The sequence below is a fragment of the Thunnus maccoyii genome, chromosome 19 (genome assembly GCF_910596095.1).
Source record: "Thunnus maccoyii chromosome 19, fThuMac1.1, whole genome shotgun sequence".
Classification (NCBI taxonomy): Eukaryota; Metazoa; Chordata; class Actinopteri; order Scombriformes; family Scombridae; genus Thunnus; species Thunnus maccoyii.
This window is the reverse complement of record NC_056551.1, coordinates 6508429-6529890: the sequence shown is the minus strand read 5'-3', so window position 1 is coordinate 6529890 and position 21462 is coordinate 6508429. Positions and strand designations below refer to the sequence as shown.

Genomic DNA, 21462 nt, shown 5'->3' with positions numbered 1-21462 from the left:
TCAAGCCTTCCCTGGAATTCAACTATAAACGTTTTTGACAGATGTTCTTTCTTTGAAAAGAACCACAATAACAGAAAAGTTCATATCAATATAACTTTATAGTTTTGGCAGACTGTGACAGTTCTACAGAGTGATTTTATCCGGCAGGCTGGACAGTAGGAGGTAAGAAGTTAAAAACATTTTCAACAGATTCTTTTAGTTTTCCAGTGGTATTTTTGTCAAAACTGAAATATAGCTCTATATTTGCAACTTTGCTTTGATCGTAGAAAAAGTGCCGTTTTCTCTTTGTCTTTCTATTACAACAAAACAAAATAGCTGTGTCCACCTTCTGCCATGATAAATGTGTATACTGGCATGCTGCTGAGTGCAGACCACGTAGGAGGTGGCATAGGAGAGTCTTCTTGTTGCTTGTAACTGCTGTTTTTCTGTAACAGCACATACTGAACTGAAGCTCACTAAAGCTCAACTGTAAAGTGTGACAGGGAAGTGATATACAAGATAATACTGTTTATGCCAGTCAGAATCCTCCACTTCTTCTTCCTCCGGGTGAAGGTTCTTCAGCTGAGGAGCTCCATCTCAGGCTCACAGCATGTCCGTTGTACTGTAAATGCCGAGGCTGCATTATGCATCCAGTGATGTCACCCCTCTAAATCATGACTGCTGATGATTCCATCAATCAGACAGCTTGAATCATGCTGAAGCAGGAAAAAAGGTCTCCATATCTGCTTTGTTTTGAGCGTGAGAATTTCCTGTTTTTGTGTCTTGAGGAAAGAACAAAGAGGAGTAGGTGGTTTGTTACGGTAAGTCTGGAAACTCATTGATGGGGAAAGTCGGAATAGGTTCATCATTTAATCCGTTTAATGATTTTATTTGATTAAGGATGTCTCATTAAGTCAGATGATGAGTCACAATGGTAATAAGTGCGCATGGTCCAAGAGTCTTTTTTTTAATTTTTATTTTTTTACCAAAAGAATGAATATCTCTTAATGAAAACAGCAAAAAACACATTTTTAACTGAAGAGAACTAAGCATTTGCCTTGAACATGTGTTGGTCAACAGAAAGTTAATCGTCGACAATTCTTCCGGTCCAGTCAGCTTTCCCATTTCTCTTCCATTCCGTGTTCATGAGTCTCTCATAGTCGATTTTAACAGCTGCTGTTTCCCACCAGAAATCTGTGTAGCGCCCATGAAAGGCAGAATCCATCCTCAGATACTTCACCAAAGAGCAGCACTGGTCTTCTTTTTCAGGGCATGATATCAAAGTGGACTGTAAATGTATGTTTTATGTCCTTTGAGAGTGTGTGTGTGTGTGTGTGTGTGTGTGTGTGTGTGTGTGTGTGTGTGTGTGTGTGTGTGTGTTTGGTGTGATAAGCAACAGAGGCTATCTGTTACACAGATTGTGGCACCATATGAGCTGTTTAGTATTTTATTTACATTGCAGTGTGTGTCTGGTGTGTACTGTTACCAAGTAACATGATGAAATAAATACAGAGGGATATTATTAACAACATACAGGCTTTCTGAGCTGCTGGATACTGTAGAGGTCCAAATTCTCAGCCTCACTGTATTATTGATGATGGAGACCATTAGACAGCATTTCTATTGATTGGCTTCCTTACAAAGACATTTGTCTTGGAGCTTTCAGTCATTTGAGCAGAGTCGTGAATGCATGAATGAAAGTACACGAATAAGCAACTTATACTATACTGATACAGACAGACTGATAGACATGTCGTTACTGTCATGTTACTGTCGTTACATTAGAGCAGGTAGCATAATATGAAGAACAGTTGTGGGAAGAAATTGAGCAGCATTTGTTCAGCAAAGCATTCATCCTTTCTTTTGCAGTGGTTACCAGAGCCATATCTTTGGCTCACTTATGTAATGCGTTTTAGCCTCTGTAGTTTTGATGTTTGAGTGGTCGGGTGGTTGGGATTTTCTGCGGATCTTTTCCGTTTTTGTGGTGTTTCAGGTGGATGGACTAATTTGCAGTGTTTGTTTTGCTCGCAAAGTAACATAGGTGTTTTTGACTGTCATCAGTTTCGGTTTATTTGTTGTTCCTCCCTGTTGCCGGATCAAGTCAAGTCTTGTTTTGTGCTTGTTTTGATGTAATGCGTCTCTGTGCCAATGCAAACACGGCAGAATCGCATAGAGGCCTCAATCAAGATTAAAAATCAAGAAGACTTATTTTAATTAATCATGCAGCTGTAGGTGCATGATTTACATCTAATGCTGACGTTGCAATTGTGCAGGAAGTAGCTAGTCCTTTATGCTGTGAGGCAAAAAGTATGTTTCGGGTGGTGGATTGGCAGTGTAGTGCGTCTGACTTTCATGCTGAAGATTGGAGTTTGCAACCCTTCACAGACAAACGATTAATGTATGTTTTTTTTAAAAAACCATATCCAAGATCTTTTCCTAATGTTAAGTTTTTAATCTTAACCTTTTCTCATCCATAGTTTATTTGCCATAATCACAATCTTTCCCAAGTCATAACTATACTATAGATTCTTGATTTTTTTGGTGTTATCATTGTCAACAGAGCACTTTACTATTTGTTTTTGATGTCTTTATTTGTAAGATTTTTTAGTATTTGTTTGACAGTTGGCACAGACGCAGAATGAATTTCCTAAACTTATCAAAAAAAGTTGAAATATAAACTATATTTTCTGTTATTGACTCGGGGCATTGACAGAGAACACACTCAGTGAGCAGCAGGGGATCCCTCTGTGTCACTGATGATGGTGAGTTATAGATCTGAGGTAGTGGGCAGAGCCAGCCTGTCTGTTTGGTTTAGCCTCCTCCTGTGTCTTGATCGGCCTCGCGGCTCTCAGCAGCACCTATAGTCACCTGATACAGGAGATGTTGCTGTATTGACTCAGTGTCTCAGCTTGTATGGACATTTTATCTCATGAGGGACATACCTCTGTATTGACAGTTTACTCCAGCCTTTGCCACTGTATGAAAGTGAGAAGTAAGGTTTTGGAACAACAACTGTAACAGGAAATGAGTCACCTTAAGTAAAAGTCCTCTCGGTCTGATTTCCTGCCTGTTTGTAGTCTTATTTACTTTGTCTTCACTGTATATCTAAGTAGACTCCAATGTAAATCTGTCAGTGTGCAGGTGTGAAACTCCTTTCTCAGATGACAGCAGTAGATCTCAGCTAAGATTTCAACAAAGCAGAAACACAAACACCTACTGTAATATAATCGTCATCTGTGGTAATGCAAACCACCGCCTTTATGTAAACAAGACTATCCTGCCCTCAGGTTCATATGAAACTGGCCACAAGCACGCATATGCACACATACACACACACACATTTTTATCTTGTATATAACCTGTGGTTTGTGAATCACATGGGAAGAGTCACTTGTTTTTACAAACTAGTGACAAATAATTTGGACTTTTGCTGCCTTTGTGAGTAGTCAGTGAATTACTAACTCATCCTGTCTTTGTTTTTGTCTAAATGTCACTGAGCAGTTTTGTGTAATCTCACATGTCTGTTGGTTATACCACCATGCTTGTTTCACATCCATGTTTATATGACAGAGAAGAAGGTGTGAACCTATCCAGTTGCCTCTCCATTAGCTCCGCTAAATTTATGCAAATGTATGCTCTTTACATTTGTTTTTACAATATCAGTTGTACTTTTTTTTGAATAATATTGGACAAAGATAACATATGACTACGAGTCACACATCAAAATAGGGAAATGTTATCATTTCCCTATTTTCACCACTTTGTAAATCCTCCTCCTCCTCGAATCTGCTACCTGGCCGGTCGAGGTTTTCAAGTGTAAAAAATAAGTAAACATCAAGGAAAAGCTGGAGGGGATAAACACCAGCCACGATCCAGAACACATAGACAAGCAAGACCATCTCTGCATCCATGTCAACATCGAAGGAAACACAGAGGTAAACATGGAGGGATTAAACACCGACTGTAGTGTTTCCCTGATATATTCTGCAGAATCATGAGTGCCACTGCTAAAATTTTACACAATCATTAATATCAATGGGCTACTAATGATTTTCACTCGCACACTGTGCAAGCACAATAATACCCTACATTATTGTGGAATTGTTTTGAATCATCGACTAGTGCCAAGGTCACTACTATGTGGACTGCAATCTGGGTCCGGTATTCTTTGTTTCAACCGTGGTTACTGTCTTCTATCATGTATGTAGTGCATGCTCATCTGAAATACTCACCAGCAACTAGATTAAATAGAAGCCGAAGGACAACAAGAGATGAAAATGTGATTGGAAAAAGACTGGATTATTTAATACTGCAGTTTATTCATCACTGTTTTGACTTTAGCTGATGTCCGTTAGGCAAACACTGTCTGGTAATCCAAAGAAAACTGGGGTCAAATTGCTACAGAATAAATCAATGAATCCAGTGTATAAGTGTCTCTTCATTGTGGCAAGACATATCCCAGCAGGCTGAGGTTTCTGTGTGACTGTCTAGTCTCAGGGCCTGAGTAAATCATGACATCATTGCCCAGAGGGTGACTGATAAGAGATCCGTCTGAACAAGAAAAGAGCTCTGCACTGAGCACTCAAAATAGAGGACATTCTGATGACAGACTTTAGCACATCAGACTTGAAGTAAATTACAGTGAAAAGACTGGAAACTACAACAGAAATCTATTGATTTTTTTACTACAACTGTGCCTACTACTGCAACTGCTACTACTACTTACTACTGCTACCACTGCAACTGTTACTACAACTGCGACTACTGCAACCTCAACTACTACAGTTGCAATTATTGCAACTTTTATGACTACAACTGCAACGACTGCTACTGCGACTACTGCAACTGCTAATACAATTGTGACTATTTCAACCACAACTACTACAACTGTGACAACTGCAACTTCTACTACTACAACTGCTACCACAACTGAGAGTATTGCAACTTCTACTACTATAACAATGCCCACTGCATTCTCTACTACTGCAGCTGTGACTACTGCAACTGCTACTACAACTGCGAGAACTGCAACTTCTATGGCTACAACTGTGACTACTACTAATGTAACTGATACTACTTCTGCTACTACTGTAACTGTTACGGTGTGTTCATACATACGGATACAAAGTAATTGTCAGTCTCTGGCCTCTTGTGAATCTGTAGTTGTGTGTGTGTGTGTGTGTGTGTGTGTGTGTGTGTGTGTGTGTGTGTGTGTGTTGAGCACATAATTTTACATACTCTGATCCAACTGGACAGTTATTTTTTGATGTAGCCATCGTAATAATGAACCAACAATGTCAGCGATTTGTTTCCACACGTTGTTCTTTTAATTGTCTAGGCAGCTCGTTAAATACATGTCGTAGAGAAGCCGGACGCCATGACGATCAGCTTTTCCTCCATTTTGTTGTAAGTTATTTCATGTAGCAGTGTGGAATAGTTAACAACTCTGTGCTTCCGTTTCCACAAGAATCAAAACGAGTTTGTGTGAGTGGCTCTTGCTGGTTGTCGCTCACACTGCGTCAGAGGACATTTGCATAAAGTTGAGCCTTTCTCAACTTTCCCCTGCAGTGTCGCTGGGCATTGTCTGAATCTCTCTAGCTCAGCGGGGGACACTGTGCTGTAAAGCCAGGTGTCATTCACAATGAATAGTAGCCATCACTGTGCCAGTTTTTGAGTCTGTATGTTTGAAGGCCCGTTACTACTGGTGCTCCTACAAAGAGTTTCTTTCTTGTTTTAATAGGTTTGGTTTGATAGGTCACCATGACCTCTGATCATACTTCACTTTGTTTTGTGATTAAATTTTTTAGAGGTGTCTTTTCCAGTTTTCTGTTTGCATTGTCCTTTTGATGCTTGTCACGGAAAGACTACTCTGTATGATCCTGAACTGAGGAAGAAAGAGCTTTTAATCCCTCTGACTTGTGGTGTCTTTTGTCCTGAAATGAGGAACATGACACATGATTACACAGTGTGAATAACAGTGACTCAGAGCGACTCCATTCTCTCTGCTGCCCTTCAATGTGTGCGGTTGGCATTGATCCACATTTATATTATCATCTCAGTGTACTGTGCCCATAGAGCCGGTGCCATGAGCTGGAAATCTTGGCACCAGCTGCTCCCTCTCCCCCTGGACTTAGTCATCTTAATAATAACTATCCTTTGACCTCCATAACCAACACCCTGTCTAGCCCCACTGCCAGTTATTTAGGTCTATCATAAGAGGATTCTGTCTCATTCCCCATGATAAGCACAAAACACCCCCCGATCACTCCCCCTCATCCTCTCTCTAAAACACTGTCCTAGATCCTGTGCTATAAAATGAGAAAAAGGAGCAAAAGCAGTTTTCAGTGAGGATGTCACTCTTCTGTGGAAGTGGAACAAAACGTCAATTATTTCCTGCTAACAATGAAACTAAAGATAGAAAGCATGTAGTCAGCTGGGATATAGGAAGTTGGTTTATGCTTGCTCTAGTTTGTTGTTATCTGTGAAGGCGCACATGGTACAGGGATATTCTCAATCCAATCTTAATGCACTGACCAATGTTTTTATATTAACTATGATTTAAAAAACTGTATGTAATGTGAAAGATGGCATAAACCCAGATAATTACCACCAACTCTGAGGCTTTATGCAGCTTTTTAGCCTCTTTGACCTCCATAGTTTTGATTTTCGTCGACATATTTGCAGTACAGTTCAGCTCTCTGCTCGTATTAGCCTCATTTTCAGCAGCAGCAGACGGCTATTTTCAGCCATCAAGCTCTGATAAACCCACTATGCACCACCTACCCAGGACCAGAGACCAAGTTTATGACTAGGTGGTAAAGAAAAGTGGAACATCTGGGAGCTAAAGAGCTCCTGAGCTTTAACTTTTCATTGAAAAAGCCAGGTTAATTCCACTGAGATCATTTTTTAAGGAAAACTTTGTAAAGTAAATTTAGTAAAAAGAACTTGGAAAAAGTGCTATAATCTAAAAGACCGTGGAGGAACAGGACATGTGATGTTTGCTAAGAGGGCTGAAGTTTTGCTTGATGTGGAGCGAGAAACCATGTTGAATAACAGGCTGCAGAACACAGAGATTATATCTTTTATATCCCGTATTTAGAGGTGAACCTGTGTGTGTGAGTGTGTGTGTGTGTGTTCGATCCAGCTTTTGAGAGGCCATGAAAGGTTTCAATCATCATTCCATCGTTCCACATTTGCTGCTAATCCTCCATCACCTTCTCCCTTCTCACCCACATTTTTCGACAAAGCTCATCTTTCCCCATTTGATGTAGCTGAAAATTGTTTCATCCCTCATGCCTTTGTCAACCTATGATGGGAACTGCCACCACTTCCTATTGACACTTTGATTTAGAGATTGAATACTTCCAGAAACATTTAAATATTGTTTTCTTTTACTTCTGCTCCTTCCATTTCTCTCAAATGCTGATTTCAGTACCAAGCTGGAGTGTTGTGGTCGGGGCAGTGATGCTTCTGTAAACAGCATACGGTTGGTTAGCATGTATACTGGTTCCAGGGTTCTCAGTTGTGGGAAATTGTGTTTGTGGCAGACTAGAATCAGCAATAATGTACAGTCTGAATATAAGTTTGTTTCCTCCATTCTTCCTTCCAGTTTTTTAGCACTGGCTTATTGAAGGGTAGTCTGCTTTCCTGACATGGTTTTTTGGAAGCTCCAGGCGATTGGCAGCTGTTATTGTTGAATCTAGTTCACCTACAAACCAAATGAAAAGTTCTGCATAATTTGTATATAATTTGTCCATAACACACTTTGTTAGGTACCCAGATTCATGTCGGGCTTTTTCAAAACAACTGCAGTGCTCAGAAGTCACCAATAACACAAATAGCACAAGTCTTTGGATGGTACTGATGAGTCATATAGCAATGCCGCTCACTACACGATAGCAGCCCAAACACACCTACATCATAAAATCAGCTGCGATTGAACACTGACAGTTACATTCAGAGGGAGTGAGCAGAGGTCTGAAGGTCGCTGTTGGGCGGCTGTTGATACTAAATGACTAATCACACAATGACAGACAACCAATGTCTGTAGCTTAGAGCAGAGTAAATATCTCTCCACTATAAGTATGGAAAACACAGAGCAGGACAGTTTTAATAGTAAATGTTAGATGCAGCAATGATCCTCATGTAACCACATGATGTAACAGTTGATTAACAGTAATAATGAATAATAAATATGAATGCAAAGAGAGTTGCTGGCTTTCTGACTTAGTCTATCATTATACTATGACTGATTATATGAGTCACATCTGGTGGCCCAACTGAAACTGAAACTTTCCGCCTGTTTTTCTGAATACTTAATCTTGAAATAAGATGTCAAAAGATTCAAGACGTCTTCGGAAACCAGCTGCTTTGTGTGAAGCCAGTAAAATGAGACCAGGTCAACTGAGGACATCACTGATTGCTGCAAGGCAATGCTAATGTAGGTCTCTGCTGACACAGATACCATCAAACGTGATCCTAAACTGGCAGTGAAGCAGTGTTTACACATCTTGATTCCTGAGCGAGCCTCATACAAATGGCAAGATAATGAAATATCCAGAGAATGAAATGATTAATTCCCTTGCTTCTTGTCATATGATGAAAACCAGATGATAAGTTAGCTGCTAAATATGTGAGTATCTTTTGATGTTTTTGTTTTCCTGATAAAGTCCATAAAGAATACAGAGGAAATTTGTGTCTCCTCAGATCATGATGTCTGCCTGGATTTGAGCCTAAAGCAGTTAAATGTTGAAATTCGTGCCATGATGGGTAACGTGGGAGCGAGTACAGATTACACGTCTGCTGGGTGTTTTATGATGTAACATCTGCAGAGATAAGCCTCTTATACATGCATGCAAACATACGCAGGGATTTGTGTGTGTACTGTACATGCAGATGTGTATGCACCTCGACTCTAACACGTGCAAACACAAACATCATAAACTGATGAGTGATATTAAAGTGTGCAAAGGTCGTCAGCATCCATAGAGGAGGTGAATATTATGGTGCTTGGGCTGGTCCATGATATCAAACTCTGTTTTAATATCACAGCAAAGAAGTGAACTGCATTGGCTAGAACTAGTTTAACACTGCCAGCATGGATATCTGTTGAATTATATGGATGAACTATGTGCTCTACAAACCAACTTGATAGCATTGCTAGAACAGCAGAACAAATTAATGGTACGACCAATGTTAAATGTGTTAGTAAGGTGTTTTTCCACCACAAGCCTTTAGAACAGTTTCAGTGCTCCTTACCATAGATCCTCTATGTGTCTGAACTCTACTGGAGGGATGAACACTAGTCTTCTAAAGATAATCCCTCATTACGGGTTTTGATGATGGTGATGGAGAGCACTGTCTGATACATTGCTTCTAAATCCAATTGGTGTTCAGTTGGGTCGAGAGCTGTGGCGATATATCGAAGTAATTTGATTCACCTCTAAATTTTCAGTTATTACAATATGCACACAACGGTTATTTTTAGTCAAAAAGTAACACAGATGCTATATTAGTCGTTTTGAGTCACAACAGTCCCGTAAACTGTGACGTGATTAGTTGGACTACCTGCACACCTGCTGCAGTTTACAGGACTGTCATGACTCCTGGTGGCTAGCTCTCTCTGGCTGTCTCCTAGTGAATTTAGCCATCACATCTACAAGAAGGACAGACTGAAAATGCGTTTGTTGACAAGGCATCATCTCCGGCTCTGAGAGTGGAAGCGCTGGGAGTCTACTGAACAGTTCCCAGATTCTGCTATGTTCAGTTTGTCCCTACCTGCCAGGTAAATAATGCTAGCTACTAGCAGTCTGCCGATATCAGACTGATGTCTCATAAAGAAACAAACAACAGCACATCAATTAGTGAGCGACCCATTCTGCTCTGTCTGTACTGAAACCCATTATTAAACTGGATGTGCTCTAACTAGTTGGAGCATCTAGTACTGACAGTCAGTAGCTGTATGGGATAACCTGAATTTTATGCAGAAATGATGACAGCCTAGCAGGTGGTGCAGGTGTTTTATTATTATTGCTCAACTGTTTTATAAAACTTGAGCTTGAGAAAAATTGGATTATATTTTTTGACATATCGCCTGTATGGAAGCATCTGCATTCCTTGCATTCATCAGGTTTTTCTTTTAATTTCTCACCTCTCTTTACATTCTCCAGCTTGGAGGTGTGATACAGTGAGTGATGTTAGGTATCTGAGAAGAGTTTTAGGATGCAGAAACAGACATATGGTCCCCTTTTACCACCTGAACTTTTCCAGGAACCTTCTCAGGAATCCTTGAGTTCGACCAGGGAAACTGAAGTGCATCTCTTTTACTTTTCTACTGGAGAAGAACTTTTGTGAAGGAGAACGCAGTGTTAAGAATAGTTGACAAAGGCTTGTGGTCAAACACTGCTGCAACTTGTACACAGCCTTCATTCAGACTGCAAACAGCTGCAACCTAATATCAGGGATGGGAATATGTATTTAATTTCTACTGGTGTTCAAGGACAGTTGTGTAATGCACTTTCCAAATGGTCAGAAACAGATACGTAACTTAATATGTGCTAAAGCAGAAAAATAACCAGAAAAGTACACTTCCCTGCACTTTAGTCTATCTTGCAAAAAAACTCAATCTCAATTCGATTACTTGATTAAATAAAGGTTATTCATCTGTGCATTTCCTTTTCAAACATCACAGTAAATGACTTCACTCTATCACAGTATATTACAAGAAATAACGAGTATAATAATAATAATAAGATTCTGTGTTAATGTCATGTCAAAAGGTTTTCTCAGTCCATTGTCTGGTGATGTAATTTCCCCAGTTTTCATGGTTTTTGAGAAGTGGTGGAAACACAAACGCAAATGCATTAAGGGAATGTTTAGACTCAGTTTGTAGTTCCTGTGTTTTGTTCCTGTGCTTTTCTAGTTCCTGGCAAGTGTTTGGTTGAAAACTGTAACAGAGGGCATGAAGCTGTGTGTTAATTTTGTCTCTCTTTCACTGACACGTTTCTGTCTGTTACTAATCCTACAGTGAGCTAACTCAGGACGTGTCTGAACGAACAGCCCTGGCTCTGTTCTGCTGTGGGATTGTGGGGGATTCCCTTACAGTCCAGAGTAATAGATCATAAGATCAGGTGGCAGTGTTTGTCGGCTCGCACTGAGAGGCATTAGAAAGGAGATGAGGGATGATGTTGGAAAAGTGAGAGGGACTAATTGTTTGCAGCGCTTAAAGATTTAATGAAGGTAGTAAGTGTTGCGTCGGGTTACTCTGCTGTACAGAATGATGGCTGTGACCTCTGAGCTGTGTGGAGGAAACTAGAAATAGTTTTATCAAAAGGTTTTACAAATATTGAGAGAACAGAGGATCAGTGGTGTCTGTTAGTGCATTTTGTTATCTGTTCTTCACTGCTGTTGTTAAAGCTACAAGAAAAATGAATTACCCTAAAACTCCCTCAGATAAAAATATGTGTCTCTGACCTCACTGGTAGAATGACAGTTACAGAGACATGTCAAAACAAAACTGTATTTCCTCTTTGTGCAGTATCAGTACAAGAAACAAATGATGTTTTCTTCATCAAGAAGTTAAATTTCAATTTCTCATACTGTGTGTTAATGAGCTTCTAATGTTTTAAATCTTGACTCCTCAGTTATAACAACTCCATCAGGCTAATTAATCAATTTCTTCATTTCAAAAACCAGTGCAGCAAAGCATTATCACACCAAACTAACCACCAAAGCCAACCAACAACTGAACCACTTAATTATCAAATCTTACTCAGGGTTTCCCCCAGAAAAGTTGTTAGGCCTGGTGGCAAGTATCCTTTTTTTGACGGGGCTGCAGTGCAGGCCAGCAACAGACTGATGGCAGCATTAAAGTAGGGCCCTATAGTTTCTGTGATAACAGAATCACAGGTGGAATCGTGGTATTGAGAATTTAAAAAAGCTATAACACAGATTCAGCAGGGCCCTACATTAAGTCACTGCTAAAAGCTGACTGGAGATTTGAAAATATGACTACGTAGTGTGTTATTAATAGTCATTTATTCAGCAAAAACAACAAAAAAAATCAACAACTATTGCAGAGTCTTACACAGAATCTGACAATGTACAGTCTCTGAATGCTGTGTTTTCAACAACAACAAAAGAAATTAAATTAAAATAAATAATATCAAAGTTTTTGCACTCTACAAAAAACTTGAAAAAAGTCCTAATTGGTGACAGATTCTTGCAGCCTTGGAATCCTGGGCACATTTCAACAACAACAAAATAAATTAAAATAAATAATACCAAAGTTTACGCCATAGCTGATTGAAAAGCTCTGAGATACCATTACTGCTCCATGGAATAAATTGCAGCTCATTCATGTCACTACAATCAGCAGAATTAATCTACACAAGATTCAGGAATTCTGCCTTGCCCGAATGACTGCGCATTTATTTTTATTGCAAAATGAGGATCATAATATACACGTACACAGTGTATACTGCTCACCCAGCTCTGCGCTTATCAGCACACCTCTGTCCGCCCTGATACCAGCCACGCCACCGCTCTCTCACTCTCCCTCGCCCACTCACTCACATTGCTAGTTTTCTTTTAGCCGTTCGCCTGCACACCACAGCTGAAACATGAGTGATGCCTCAAATGGTCAAGACTGCACTTCAACACAACTGCTAGCAAAACTTTCTGTCCTTAACATGCAGGCTACAGTAAGTAGCTTTCCATCCATTATATCTATGTTTCCAACCGAGCCGCCCCACTCAACTGTACTTTAAAAAACATCTTAAAAATACATTTAAAAAAAATTGCCTGATGCTTAGGCTCAGTGGGGGGTCAACTTAGGCCCAGCGGGTTACTGGGCTTGCAGTACACTGGCGGAAACTCTGAACTTACTGGATCAAAGTTTGAGCTGCCGCTTCTCAAATTGCGGTTTGTAACATTTCCACAGAAGCTTCATTTTAAAACAGTCCGGTCTTATCACGCAGACACTGCTTTGGGAGTTTCCATGCTTCATTATGCTGGAATGTTTATATATGACGTCCGAGGAGCCTTTTGGTGCATTTGAGGAATGTTGGTAAATTCAAGTCATTCAAAAAGCCTCTCTCAGTCCCCCTCACACTCCTGACCCACTTCAAGATGACCTTTTAGTTGTTGAAAAGGCACAGTTCCTCTCTAGTCTGTGTTGTCTGAGAGGTTTGGGGTTTCCTCAGTCTGCTTTGTTCTTATAAAGTCCAGACCTTGAACAAACTCACTGAGGCTCCTTTGTGCTTCAGGCAGTCAGCTGAAACTGGAATGTAATCAGTGTAAATAAGGAACTGTCATTATCAGCCCGGCTTCCCTGCATGCTTCCCCACCAGCCCCCGAGCTGACTTTTCCCATTTACTGATGCAACATGCTGTAAGCTCTGACATAATGGTTTTATCCCACAGACACACTTCTGCTTTTTTCCTGGTATAGTTAAACATTTGTTGCTTAAGTCATTTTTCTCAGTCAACATATTTGTATTGATATGTGGGCCAGTGTGCAAACAAAATTTTTCATAAAGAAACTTCATAAAATAAAGCGGCTCTTTGTTTGGAAAAGCTGATGACAGAGCAAATAACACTATTGCGTAACTGGCACATACTTTCTCAGGGAAGTACGCCCTCAAGGACAAATATCCTGTACTGGGAGAGGGTGGAAGAGAAAAGTATGAGTTGCATCAATGACTTTGCCAGACAAAAAAAGTTATTCTTATAGGTATGTGAAGGATGGCATAGAGGAATCAACAATCAGTGATTTAGCTAACAGTTGTCTGTTAAAATCAAGTAAGAGGATACCTCAAACATGTAGATAACCATAGCAACAGTACTTGCTATATACAGTTGCCACATGCTAAAAGTTAAACTAGCTTTCACTGATGAAACTGACCGAAATGTGGGTTAAACTAACCACAAATACATTTTTAACAAAGGATGATAATTTGAACACACATGCTTTTTTTGCACTTGGTAAGTGGCCATGCTATAAGTACGGCTGGATATTGAACCTACTGCACTTTTTTGGCGCTGACCTAAATGGGTCCATAGCTCTGAGCATCAAAGCTTAAAAGTACCAAAGTATCTGTCATGAATGTCTGGTCAGATTCTTTATCTTCTTTACTTGTTATTTGATCAGATGGTTCCTGATTTAAATCCACATTTTTCCACTTTTAGACTGTTTTATTTCAACATCATTAAACTAGGGCAGCAATTAACAATTATTTTCATTATTAATTTAATCTGCTGTTTATTTTCTCGATTAATTGATTAATTATTTTGTCTATAAAATGTTAGGAAATAGTGAAAAATGCTTGTCGTGATTTCTTAGAGCCCAAGATGATGTCTTCACATGTCTTGTTTCATCTGACAACAGTCTGAAATCCAAATATTTACTGTCATGTATGACACATAAAAGCTTCACATCTTCACATCTTCACGTCTGGGAGGCTGCAATCAGCAAATGTATCATAAGACTCTAATCATTGCACTTTACAGATGCATAATGGCATAAAGAGATAAGAATCTGACTTAAGGAGTCAACCGCTTACTCAACAGTATTACACCTTCAACTCTCACCTACATCCTCCACGACCCACCAACACCCTGTTCTAACCCACATCAGACAATCCTTGACGCAGTGCAACCAGCAGCCAGATCTAGACACAGTATCGATTCCATCTTCTCAGGCACACAGACAGTAATGGGCCTGGTGGCACTGACCCACCCAGCCAAGTTTGATCAAAATACATGTTGTAACAATGAATATATATATATATATATATATGTGTGTGTGTATATATATATATATATATGTGTGTGTGTGTGTATATATATATGTGTGTGTATATGTATATATATATATATATATATATATATATATATATATATAAGGAAATAAATAAATATAAACTTGATTCATTGTTGACTTGTGTGCGTTGAATTTGTCTTCTGATTAAAACGGATCTGTTGAAACAAGTTGTAGGAAGTCTCCCAACTGTAATTGAGTAAGAAGACATGCCACTGCCTCTATCAACCAAGTCCACCAGACTCATCAGCCCACCATGACGTCAGCCCGGCCGCTCACTCCCTTGTGGTACAGCGCTTTCTCCCGGTCAGCCTGATGCAGATTCACCTGTAGCTGCTGGAAAGTAGAGATACTGAAGGTGCTGCAGCCTCCAGGTGGCCTATAGGCCAGTGGTGGAAAGTAACCAAGTACATTTACTCAAGTGCTGTACTTAAGTACAGTTTTGAGGGACTTGTACTTTACTTGGATATTTCCATTCTTTGCAGCTTTATACTTCCACTCCACTACATTTCAGAGAGAAATATTGTACTTTCTACTCCACTACATTTATTTGACAGCTTTAGTTACAATGGATAATATAAGAAGCCTTTAAAATACAACATGTTTTTTCTTCTTTCTTCTCCCATTAATCATCTCATGACCCCTGAGATTTATCTGATGTCCCTTTGGAGGGGCCCAGCCCCTAGGTTGGGAACCTCTGGACTAAACTGTAAATAAAGTTGTTGAAACTAGCTCCACCTGCAACAGTTACAAGAGTAACATGCTGCTTACACACTGATGCTTCAGTATTAATGATGTAATGATGTCATATATAATAATATATTAGTCAAAAACTGTAGTTATAAACTTGACAGGACAGAGGAAACTCTCCAGGAAACAGAATTAACCTTTTAGCTTCCGAAATAATTTTTTAGACAGCTCTGATGGAGCTCAGGATTTATCAGGAGGACGGCTGCTTTACTCCAAACAATTTCACTGTATGAACCTGGACTGTGTGTGTGACCTTTTGGATGTGTAGAGGAACACAGAACATTAACATGAGATCCTGACCGATCCTGTAAGCGTGTCTGGAAATTTAAATGCCTCCTGCGTAAATGCGCACAGCGTCTGTCTCAACGGGGAGACGCACTTATCATTTCTGCTGCAATGGGATCGCTGCAAGTATTTAATAAATTGAAACAGTTTTTTGTGAAGGGATGTTTAATCATCAACACCCCCACACCTCCAGCTGGAATCATGTTCTCGTGGCTATGGGTTCACCTGCCAATTTATGTGCTATTTATGAACCACGGCCAAATTTGTATGCATGTCCCTGCACAGTCAAGAATGGAAAATCAAGGTGCTCAAAGTGGTATGGAAAGTTTTCTTGATGTGTCCATATAGTGTTTTTCTCTGGCAGAAAAGTGCTGGCAGGTGCTGGGGAGTGCTGGGATGAAGCGCTTGTGCGACAAGAGAAAAAACGTTGCGTGTGACGGTATTTTAGGCTGGATAGGCAATAAAAAAATGCTTTTTGTCTATACTGTTGTGTACCGCCTTTATCGACTGAGGCTCTATTGGTTGAGCATGTTGGATAGGCAGTGTTTTGCTGTTATTGCCTTTTATGATGCAGAACGTTGCAAAGTAAACTGGTCGCTTGTTTTTCAGTTGGTTCTTTTTTTCTTCTTCTAACTTTTCATAAGTCAGTTATTCTGGGAAAAGATGGCCCACCCAACTTTTGTATTAGCCCAGCTGAAATAAAATTCCTGCCTACGCCACTGCATCCTCTTGGATCTGTTGCCCACTCAGTCTAATTCTTCAAATCTAATGAGTAGTAGCACCAGGATCGTCTACGCCTACGGACACTCTCATTGAACCGTAGAAAGGACCTGGACAGACTCCAGTGTGTTGGCAACAAATCCAGGCAGCTGCTGAGTCAGAGCATGCTCTACTGCAGGCTCCTACTACCGAGTGTCAGTCTCCCTCCAGGCTGTGGTTTATTGTGTGGAGAGGTGGCCCCTGGCATAGATTCCTGTGCTGGCATTTCTAAGGTGTGATCCATAGCTGCTGGTGTGTGGACAAGCTGGAAGTTGTCTGTTTGGCAAAAACCAGATGAAATCTTGTGCGCTCAGTCCTGCTGCAGGATTTTTGTCATGAAACTTCTGAAGTTTGTGAAGAACTACTTAAATTAGCCATCATAGATCACAAATCTAGCATAATTTTGGAACTTTATGGTCTACTTTTTGCCTCAAATTAATTTATAGACCAATTTTAGTGGCACTGTAAACACGTAACCTGAACAGCCAACCTGTATTTTCCTGTTTAAAATCAGAAGCAAAGACAAATTGTAGCCCAGTGAGTCAGTTTGTCTAGATCCTCACAAATATTCCCATAGCACTGATTTGTATTTATGTAACATTTGGAGGGATACATCTATTGACAATTAACATTTCAGCCTCTATAATTCTTTGCCTAGAAGAGCAAGAAAGAGACACAGAGACACCAGGCAATCCTAGCAAAAGAAAAAAGTCCTTGGATGCAAAAGACTTCATCAAACTCCAGGTGAAGTTTAAGTTTAGGTCATCATCTTTATGTCTGGAAGCGCGTCCCATTAAACACATCATCACTACTTGTGGTCCATCCGGCTCCATGTGTCTGCGGAGAGGCGGGCCCATCATTTATCCACAGACAGCCAGTCTCTCTGCCAAAGCAGCTTGTCTCTTATGACAGAACTATTCACTATTCAGCTCTGCTGCAGCCGCTCTTCCTGTTGCTGCTGCTACTGGGATATTAACAGATTACCCCTGTGCTGACCTTTCACAGGCTGAACTCTTCACTTTTCCACACCAGACAGCTTTAAACAATATCTCGTAGAAGTCATTGTTTGCCTTTTATCGTCGTGTTTGTGTTCTTTGCACTTCTACCGTTGCTTCTGCGAAGTGTAACGACTCCATAGAGCTCACAGGGTTTCGGTATGTGTGTCTGTGTGTGAATGTGGAGAATAAAGGTATTATTCTCGTACGTGAATGAGGCAGATGGCTGGAGGAGCAGATTGCAGGGTTTAATTAATGACCATAAAAATGGACGTTAGTCTGCGTGGCTGAAGGACACAGCTCTGTTTTGTGCGCTGCAGATTTTGGTTTTCTGTTTTTACCTCCTCCCCCAAACTGTGCCAACAGTCCTGCCGGTGTGGAGAGCGCAGCCATCTGCCACTTTTAGAGAGAGAGTGTGTATATGTTTGTGTGTGTGTGTGTGTGTGTGTGTGTGTGTGTGTGTGTGTGTGTGTGTGTGTGTGTGTGTGTGTGTGTGTGTGTGTGTGTGTGTGTGTGTGTGTGTGTGTGTGTGTGTGTGTGTGTGTGTGCTCCATGATGCCAGCACAGGATCTTACGTGGGTGTGAGCCAGTGATTGGTCAAACACTGTCTGTAGCATGATATTTTTTTACATCAGAGTCTGTGTTTAGGATTTTTTGGGTTTGCACATGTTTCTTATTAATACCAGAATATTGATCAAATCGTGTTGGTAGCTTTGTGAATCGAAGACATGCAGGGTTTGGCATCATGACAACAACAAGTGGAGATTTTGTCCTATTCTGTATGTTGAGGTGTCCCTAATGTCTCTGCTTGGACAGGAATCCATTGTAGCAAATCTAGGAGTAGGTGTGCTTCATGCCAATATCAGATTGTTTATTATGTATGCATCAGTGTGACAAATTACCTTTATTTTATGGCTGAAACTAGCAACTTTTTTCAGTATCAATTAATCTATTTATTGCATTTTTATTAATTTAGTCTATAAAATGTGAATAAAATGAAAAATGTCCACCACAGGTTCCCCAAGCTCAAGGTGATGTATTCAGATTGCTTGTTTAGTCCGACCCTCAGTCCAAAAACACAAAAATATTCAATTTAAAATGATATAAAACAGAGAAAAGCAGCAAATTCTCACATTTGAGAAGCTGGAACCAGTGAATGTTTGACATTTTTGCATGATAAATGATTTAATCCATTAATTGATCCAGAAACTTGTTGTCAATTTAAGTTTCAGACCTGGTTGATTTGTCAGGTCTTTAATTGACTGAATTGGGCAAAGGATTATGATTAGGGTCAGCGTTCTAAGTGGTTCTTGTTTACTTTTCTCTTTTTCCATATTACCAGACTTACATCAATTATATTTTGTCATTTAAAAGTACATTGCGGAGGTAACATTGTACAGATGTTTTGGACAAAGCAAACAAAAGAAGTTAAAGTTGAAGTCTAAAAAAGCGAGTAGCTCGGAAGGAAATAAAGAAATTCATGTGTCACATCAGGACCGATAACATTTATTTAGAACGATACTTAGCCTGATCTATCTGTCTGTCTGTCTGCTTATCAAAATACTGAGATAATACTGAGGCCAGGCCATCTCTGTTTAATCCTCTGGCTTCTGTCACAGTTTGGGTGTTTGTGTTTATTTGTGTGTGTGTGTGTGTGTGTGTGTGTGTGTGTGTGTGTGTGTGTGTGTGTGTGTGTGTGTGTGTGTGTGTGTGTGTGTGTGTGTGTGTGCGCGTCCGTGTGTGTGTATTATCAGAAGATTTTCATTTCCTCACAGACAGATCAACAGGGAGACAACAAGGATAGAGAGAGGAGGGGTGACACAGACAGACAGGCTGTGTTCACGCTGCAGACCTGCAGGGCCGTTCATGTTGCTCACTTCTAACTTTCTTTTGCGCTTGTTGGTGGACTGTTGACGTCTGTCACAAGACACATATAGCGCCATTGTGAATTCATAGTGGCGCCTTTAGTGCAGAGTATAAATGATCTTATCATCTTGATGTCTGTATCAAGCGTGAGAATGAGATAACACCATTTCCTGCACCTGAAGCAGCAGTACAGGAAAACATGTTGCTTAACCTCACCACTTGTCTTGTGGTTTACTGGCGACAGAAACACTGTCCAAATGGTGAAGAGTATTGGCAACCAGTGAAAACATCTGCTGGTTCTTAATTGTTGTCACTCTTATTCTTTAACACCTCTTTTTGTCCTTGTTGTTGCTTCTGCTTAGTTACTTTTTTTTTGTTTTTTTCCCAAAACAGCTTTCTCAGCATTTTTTGAGGCCACTGTACACATCGACAGGCAGGAAAACAATGAAGTCAGGTTCAATTGACAAAAAACAATGTGTCTCTGTGCGGTTATTTACATTTACATTACATTCATGCATCCTGTTGTAATATCAGTAATCCTGATATGACGTCAGCTTTATCTAATCTGCGTTAAGCATCATCGCCATCGTCATCACAACAAGCTACTGAAGGTGAAGCACAATCAGTGTTATAATCTAAACCAGTCAGACCTGAAGCATCCAGGCCTTTATTCACAGTAGCCTCTTTCTTTCAAAACAGCTCCCTGATAAAGTTACTTGTCCTCTTTCCCATCTGTTGACAGAAAGCCCATTCACAGCCTCTCCTGATTATTTACAACTATGGCAGCACAGGCTCCTAATGATTCAGTGAGGCGTCCTTGCTTGTTAATCATTGTCGTGCTGATTTGTGTATATTGTGCTGGAGGTCCGTATTTCTCAGACTGTGGTGCTCAAACTGGCAGCGGTTACATGAGACATTTCTTTCTTTTTCCAAATTAATCAGAGCTTTTTTGGCTCAATAGTCAGAAATAAGAAAGAGGGCTTCTGTCAATGTTCTGACTGAAGTCTTTACGCAACATTTTTTAAGTCTGATTGAGCTTTTATTGTGATTATTGGTGGAGTAAAAGATTTAGATTCAGTCCCAATTAAATTTCTGTTTTCAGGTAATCAGTCGGCAACTATTTTGATAATCGAATAATTGTTTTAGTCATTTTTTAAGGAAAAGTGCCAATAGTTTGCTGTTTTGTGATTTAATGATTTTCTTTGTCATATGTGAGACATAGGCCATAGGTCAGACAAAAATTAGACATCTGAAATGGGAAGTTAAAACCTTCATTTTTCACCATTTTCTGACATTTTATAGACCAATTGATTAGTTAACAGATAATGAAAATGATAGTTAGTTGCAGCCCTACTTATTTTTTAATAGCAATTTTGGAAATATCTGAAAATATCAGTTAACTTGCACAGGACCGTTTGTTTTCAGACAGCAGACTGACTGTTGTTCTCTCTCCTCTTTCCACAGCCATCAAGGTGAACTGTCAGGGATCATGTGGGATCTCCAACAAAATGAACGACCCCTCGTGGACTCTGGAGGAGCAGTACTTCAACAGCACGTTGTCTGTCGCTGACAAAGGTGATGACAGGAAAACCCTCAAGACTTTATTTGTAGCTTTTCTGTTGATGGCACATTTAGCCCCGATCATTGAACAGGGCACATCAAAACACTGTAAGGGTGCATGAATGGAGACCTTAATATACAGGCTTTACATTTTATTTTAAAGTTAAAGAACCACACCAATATTTTTGTTCATTTGCCCATTTGGTGCATAGACAACTTTCAATAGCATAGACAGGTATTTGTCAGGTTACATTTTTCCTACTTTCCAGGCAGCTGTAGATCTTCATTCCTATTTGTGCACACTATTAAAAAATGGAACATCAACCCTAAATGATAAACCTCAAATATATGTGACTTGTAGATAGTGGTCTATACATGTAAAAACACTGTTACAGTCATTTAAAAGTACAGCACATAATCATCATGTGCATGTGTCTCTGCTGACATCCTC

The 21462-nt window shown here is 39.9% G+C and overlaps 1 protein-coding gene across 1 annotated transcript in view; it reads left to right on the top strand.

The window, feature by feature from the left end:
* arrdc1b (arrestin domain containing 1b) overlaps positions 1-21462 on the top strand; it is a 39002-nt gene that overhangs the window by 2191 nt on the left and 15349 nt on the right. Inside the window, exon 2 of the mRNA XM_042395922.1 lies at positions 20916-21026. Within this exon, the coding sequence (XP_042251856.1) occupies positions 20916-21026 (111 nt within the window). The remainder of the gene's footprint in view (positions 1-20915; positions 21027-21462) is intronic.